The sequence below is a fragment of the Gossypium arboreum genome, chromosome 3 (genome assembly GCF_025698485.1).
Source record: "Gossypium arboreum isolate Shixiya-1 chromosome 3, ASM2569848v2, whole genome shotgun sequence".
Lineage (NCBI taxonomy): Eukaryota > Viridiplantae > Streptophyta > Magnoliopsida > Malvales > Malvaceae > Gossypium > Gossypium arboreum.
The window spans coordinates 89,355,560-89,361,917 of NC_069072.1; the positions used below are offsets into that span (position 1 = coordinate 89,355,560).

At 33.5% G+C, this 6,358-nt stretch overlaps 1 protein-coding gene across 2 annotated transcripts; it reads right to left on the reverse strand.

Annotated features, from left to right (window-relative positions):
• Nucleotides 1-472: 472 nt before the first annotated feature.
• LOC108457789 (allene oxide synthase 1, chloroplastic-like) lies at nucleotides 473-2,583 on the reverse strand. 2 transcript variants are annotated; one of them, XM_053025780.1, is made up of 2 exons: nucleotides 2,164-2,449; nucleotides 473-2,084 (listed from the first exon to the last, which is right to left on the reverse strand). In XM_053025780.1, the coding sequence occupies exon 2, from the start codon at nucleotides 1,854-1,856 to the stop codon at nucleotides 600-602; it is 1,257 nt and encodes a 418-aa protein (XP_052881740.1). In that variant the 5' UTR covers nucleotides 1,857-2,084; nucleotides 2,164-2,449; the 3' UTR covers nucleotides 473-599. The 2 variants fall into 2 exon arrangements, with proteins under 2 accessions (XP_052881740.1, XP_017612420.1); XM_017756931.2 differs by having other exon boundaries at nucleotides 473-2,583.
• Nucleotides 2,584-6,358: the final 3,775 nt, after the last annotated feature.

The window sequence follows — 6,358 nt, forward strand, 5'->3', positions numbered from 1 at the left end:
CTCTTTATTGAAAAATTAAAATTAATACTTAAAAGGAAATGAAAAGATAAATTACTACTCGGTGAAAACAAAAGTTTTTCTTTTTGGTATAAAAGCGCAATTAGTTTCTATAAATCTCCAACATTTTCCTTACTCATCTCTTGAGAAAAAATTAAATTAATTCTAAAATGAAAAATAAATAAAAAGGCGAAATAGTTTAACTTGAATTTCCTCGATAAAATTTAGTTAAATTTTTAAAAATAAAAGAAATTAAAAATAAAATAAGCAGACAAAATAAAAATTTACTAAAATTGATAACTAAAATGAATGTATTAAATGACAAATTAACATCGAGTAATTAAAATAATAAAAGTATATAATAACACTGATTAAAATGATAAAAATATATAATAACAGTGCTTAAATTACAATTTTTATTTTCAATCTCTAGAATGAAAGTTTATAAAATTTAGATGAAGTAGTTAGGTCATCGTTATTATTCAAATCTCCACGTATATTAAATCCACTTCTCTTACAATATATCCAAAAATATGCGCATAAGCGGATTCTTTTTTTGGGGCCAAATTTACCCTTAACAAATCCAGAAATTTAATTTAACCCTAAAAGCTTGCCCTCTTCAATGAGGTTACTGTAACTGCAGCTCCCAATGGCGACTTACCAACTTCGATCTCGAACGAATCGTAACGTCTGAACAGTTCCACTACGAAAAGCCGAGACACCAGCACCACGAAATCCTTGCCGGCACACTGTTTGTTCGCCGTCGTTGGATCTTCAGTCTCGGGTCCATTCGACCAAAGCACGTGCTTTAACAGCCTCCCTCCATCGTCACCCATGAACCTGTCTGGGACAAATTCCTCCGGATTCTCGAATATTTTCGGGTCTTTTGTTGCAAAAGGTTGGTAACCGTACAACATCTCCCCTGCTTTCACCTGGTAAACGGCGTCGTGGCTCTCGATCAAGAGATCTTTCTTTGCTCTCCCGTACTGTGACGGAACTGGAGGTTCGATCCGGAGCCCTTCGTATACAACGGATGTCATCAATGGCATCTGTTCCATGGCGGCCATGGTGAGTTTCCCACCGTTGGATCTGATGGCTGATCTGATCTCTTGTGCTAAATCAGTATGTAATTTGACTCCAGCCCTGCTAATCCACTTTAGCATGTTGGGGAAGAAAATCTTCATGCCACCGAAGGTATTAAAGCACGTGGCGAATAACAGATTATGGCAAACTTCTTCTCGCGAGATACCGAGTTTCTCAGCTTCATCTTGAACGAAACCAGACGAGTGGTAGAAAAAATCGTAAAGTCTCCGGTAATCTTTTTTAACCAGAAATGGCGGAAGAGGAAAAGTACGGATTACAAGTTCTTCCACATATGTTGGGAGACCAAGAGACAGAACCGGTCCGAGTTGGAAAAGTACCCATTTACTAATCAAACTCGGACCGTCATCTCCTAGTTTAGTATCAGGCGGGTTCGAACCGAAGAAAGCCCTACACAAGAAGTTAAACCCAGCTTGATCATTCACTGTCTGAAAACTGCTTTTGCCTTTCTCGGCAAGTTCTTTGTCTAACGAATCGTATAACTCGGTGTAACAAGCTTCAAACTCAGGTATCACTCGTTTTGCGCTAGACTTGAGGAGAAAAAAGATAAGTTGTTTGAGCTTGGCGTGTTTTGGCTCGGAAGGGTCGAGATAAGACAGGATCCGGTAGCCGCCGGTGAGGTCGGTTGAGGGCATGTAAGTACCGGTGAAAACGTCTTTTTTTTCAATCTTGGACACATCGAAAAGAACAGGGAAACTCTTACCGTCGAGTAAGGCGATTACCTTTGGGTCGGGAGAGATGAAAGGACCCGGTGGCATGTTAGTCCGAAACACCGTTGACTGGTATTTCTGGATTTTTGACTTGAAAAATTCATCTCGACCTTGGTTGTAGAAATAGTCAAGTCGGTCTTTGATTGGACCAACAAAAGGAATCCCATAATTCCCTGGGATTTTCTTCAGCGGAAGCTTTTCGGAAAGCGTCGTCACGGGCGGCTCTGATACGGATGGTTTCCCCGACACTGAGGCTCTAATCGGCCGGACAATAACCTGACATTGCAGATGAACAGATGTAAAAGGTAAAAAAACAGATGCCATTAGGATCAACTAACAATTAAAGATTTCTTACAAGGTAGGCTTATGTTAACATCGGCAAGGGAAAGTTAATGAATAAAATATATGTATGATTTAAGACAGGTATGCGTCGGCGTGGGGACACAGTTTGATGAAGTGGGGGTTAAACTTGTTAGTGCAGGGATGGGAGACTGGAGTCTATTTATAAAATTAGCTAACCCTACTTCTGTAAAACGAAAGGTGAGGGGCTGTTCTCACTCATGACTCGTGTATTGCGCCTAATAGCTAATCCACTTGTGAAAGGTGTACACTACATTTCGTTTAATCATTGATTTTTTTCTTTTCCTTTTTCACTGTATTCTCTCTGGATTGGATATTTTCGATATACATTATTCCTGCTCAATGCTTTTAAATGTATTCAAATTCTGTTACCTTTTTTTAATTTTTATTTATAATATATTTGAAATGGACATGGGTGGCGCAAAAACTCTACTTCTTTTATAGATAATTTTATTTATAATTAGAAGTCTTATTACTTGAAAAATTATAGATTTAGAATATAAATATATATTTAAAATTAATATTAATATTTAATAAAGTGTATGAAATTAATTAATCATAATAATTCATGAAATATGTATCATATTAAAATAAAAAATTAGATTAAATTGTGAGTAAAACAAAATTTAAACACATAAATACATTATATTAATAGTAAATATTAAATGCACTACAATTATTTTTTATGATTTTGTCATCAATTTTGAGTTAGTGTCGAGTTGACTTGTAATACAAACTCAATTATTTATAATGGTGCTGCCATAAATTGTGCATATTAAAATAAAAATGTATAAGATATATCAAAATGAAATTTTAGTTAAATGGTAAATTTAAAATTTTATCAATCCAATTAACGTGGGTTTAAACCCCATCATATGCATATTTTGTTTTTCTTGGTTTATGTTAAAATATAAAAACTAATTACCCTCAAATAATATAATTTATTTTAATTATAAAATGACATTTTCGTAATTTCCGTAATCGCGTTGGTGCCGCGTTGACTTGTGACACCAACTCAGTCAAGGGGTTAAATAATAGTATAGATATACAATTGATGAAGATAATGAATTGTACATATTAAAATAAAAATGTGTAAAATACATTACAATTAAGCTTTGGTTGAGTGATAAATTTAAGTTTTTACCAATTTAATTGGCATGGGTTCAAATCTCATTGCATGCGAGATGTTGAAAAGAACTTATTTGAGAAATTATGTCTTTTTTTTAATTTTTCGATATATACTACTTTTGGAGAGAGAAAGAAAAATGCGTCCTACAAGGCGCGCTTTCAACCACGTCTGTAACATCCCGATTTTGGGCTTAGTCGGAACAGTGGTTTCGGGACCACAAATCCGATGAGGAAAATTTTATTTTTATTATATTTTTATGGTATACAATTTCACGAAATGATTTTGTGAAATTTTCGTTCGAAAATTTCGACGTTTGGGCACTCAATTTAGTAAAAAGGACTAAATTGTAAAAAGTGCAAAAGTTGAGTTTTACATGTTAGAGGTGTCTAATTGTCATGAAATTTTAAATGGGAGGTCCTTAAATGATAATTAAACCATTTTATAACTTTTTGGACAAAAATGGCCTTGGTTGGGTAAAATTTGAAAGAAGAGTAAAAAGGGCATTTTGGTCATTTAGGGGTAAAATGAATTAAAAGAAAAATTTTAAACCCCAAATGTATCCCTTTCTTCTTGCTACAGAAGAATGTACCAAGAGCAGCCATGGTTAGGGTTTGGCCAAGCTTCCAAGCTTAATAGTAAGTGATTCCGAGCTCCGTTTTTAATGTTCTATGTTTTTTTGAAATCCCGGTAACATGATCTGCTCATTTCTACCATTATTTTGAGCTAGGATTTATATTTAAAAATTTACCCATGAATTATATGCATGTATTTTGATGTTTAATGATAGAATATGAAGCTTGAAATTGTGTTAAACAACTTTTGCTAAGCGACTTTACTTGAAAACGAGTAAAACGACATAATCGGTAAAAATACCTAATGTTCATAAGTACATGTTAGAGTGAGAATTTGATGTTGCTATAGAAGGGAAAAATGATCAGTATGTCATAAAACATAATAAATAGGAAGAATTTTAATTTCCGAACCTTGGGGTAAAAGTGCAAATATGCAAAAGTTTATGGGTCAAAATGAAAATTTGTAAAAATGTGATTTTCAGACCCATATGAATAGTGTGACTAATTAGTAGGCTAAATGTGATATTATAAATCAAGGAAATCGAGATTTGGGCTTAAATTGAGAAAATACAAGGTTATGGACTAGAATGGTAAATTGCCATTTCTGGATCCGAGGTAAGTTCACGTGAATTAATAAGCCTATTATTCATCTTATTATTGATTACATGAAATATAATTTGTTATAATTATATTGAATTTGATGTTAATAGAAATTTGATGGAATATGTTATTTAAAAGAAATGGGTGATTGCCGAGAATATGAGATCTTGCATATGATTGTCCTATTTGCATGAGTGGTTGTGCTAAGAGATAGCACAGGTACGTACTCGAAACTCATGAGTACATGTTTGACATGTGAAATGAAATGGACTTGTGAAGAGAGTGCAAATGAAATAAGCTTTAGTATTGTTCAATTAATGGACACAAACGGTGATTTGTGGTTGGATGAATTGAGATTAAATGAGGAAATCTCGGTTGAACCTTCGGAATGAAAAAACGTGGTGCTAAGTGGATATACCATGATTATACGTGTAACGTGGTGCTAAGTGGATATACCACAATTACACATATTGATACATGTAACGTGGTGCTAAGTGGATATGCCACGGTTATACATGTTAATTTGAAAAGTGGTGCTAAGTGCATATGCCACAATCACAGGTTAGCCCAATAGTGTGGAGCTATGTGCTAAAACCACCGGATATTGTTACTTTCCGAAGTGTTCACCGGGAGAAACAAGTTTGCTAAATGAAATTTAACGTGAAAAAAAATGTGGGATAATACCAGAATATGAATATATGAGTTTTGAATTATGAGTTAGATATGTGATTGAATTTTTGATAAGATGAATATGGATAAGTGTTATCTTGAAAGTTGATAATAAGAAATTTTAGTGAAGGAATGAAATTTGGGATAAACAGTCTAAAACAAAGAATGGGAGTGACTTTGAAAAATCACCAAAAATAGTAGAAGTTGAACTAGAAGTGGAATGAGATATGGAATTAAAGCTTATTAAATCTATTTTCATATAAAAGAAACAGAGCAGACAAAGTCATTTTGAGATATTTATATTTTTGTAAGACTGGTTCAGACTGATTTCGTGATCCCCTATTCTGAATTGTAAAAATCATTAAACATTTTACAAAAATAGTTAAGGAACATAATTTATATGGTTGGATTTCTTATTGAATTTATTTTTAGAAGAAAGAAACAATAACCTCATTTGAATTTGGTAGCAAAGGATAATTAAATTTTAGTGAAGAGTGGTCGAAGCTGTCAAATAGCAAAATAGGGGAGACTTTAAATAATAAACTGTACTTATTGGCTGGAGAAAAAATTCTGAAAATTTTATGGTGGAAAGATATATGAGTCTAGTTTCTGAAAAAATTTACGGATCTTAATTTAGAGTTCCGTAGCTCTAGATATAAATAATTTAGTGACTATGACACAAAAAAACAGCTTAACCAGAACATGTGTAAATGTACAATTGGGATAGTTTTACTATGGAAAGCATGTTAGTAAATTGCTTATTATTTTCATGCGAGCTTACTAAACGTAAAGCTTACCCCCTCCTTTCCATTTCTTTTAGTGTTGTCGGGTTAACTAGGGTTGGAGATCGTTGAGGCAAACATCACACTATCAAGCCAACACCTTGACAATATAAACACATATGATAGAATTATCAAGTGAGTGGCACGTATAGGGACCTAGTTTTATAACATGTGTTATTATAATTTGGCCAAATATATTGGTCTTTAGTGAGCTAATGATTCTGACTTATAAATCTAGCTATTCATGTTACGTCTGATATTGGTGATGTGCATATGCTTGTTTGCCATGCATGGTTGGTAATATGTTATGTGTTGTTGTAAGAATGCCATGTTTGTGTCTTGATTGTGAATATATAATTACTCAAATATGCCATGTCAATTGCTATGAAAATGTATAAGTGTATGTAGGTAATTAAGGGTGACAATTGGCTTGGAAAA

What these genes read in the sequence shown, in the direction of transcription:
- LOC108457789 (XM_017756931.2), bottom strand. Translation starts at nt 2,132, where the DNA reads ATGGCATCTGTTTTTTTACCTTTTACATCTGTTCATCTGCAATGTCAG.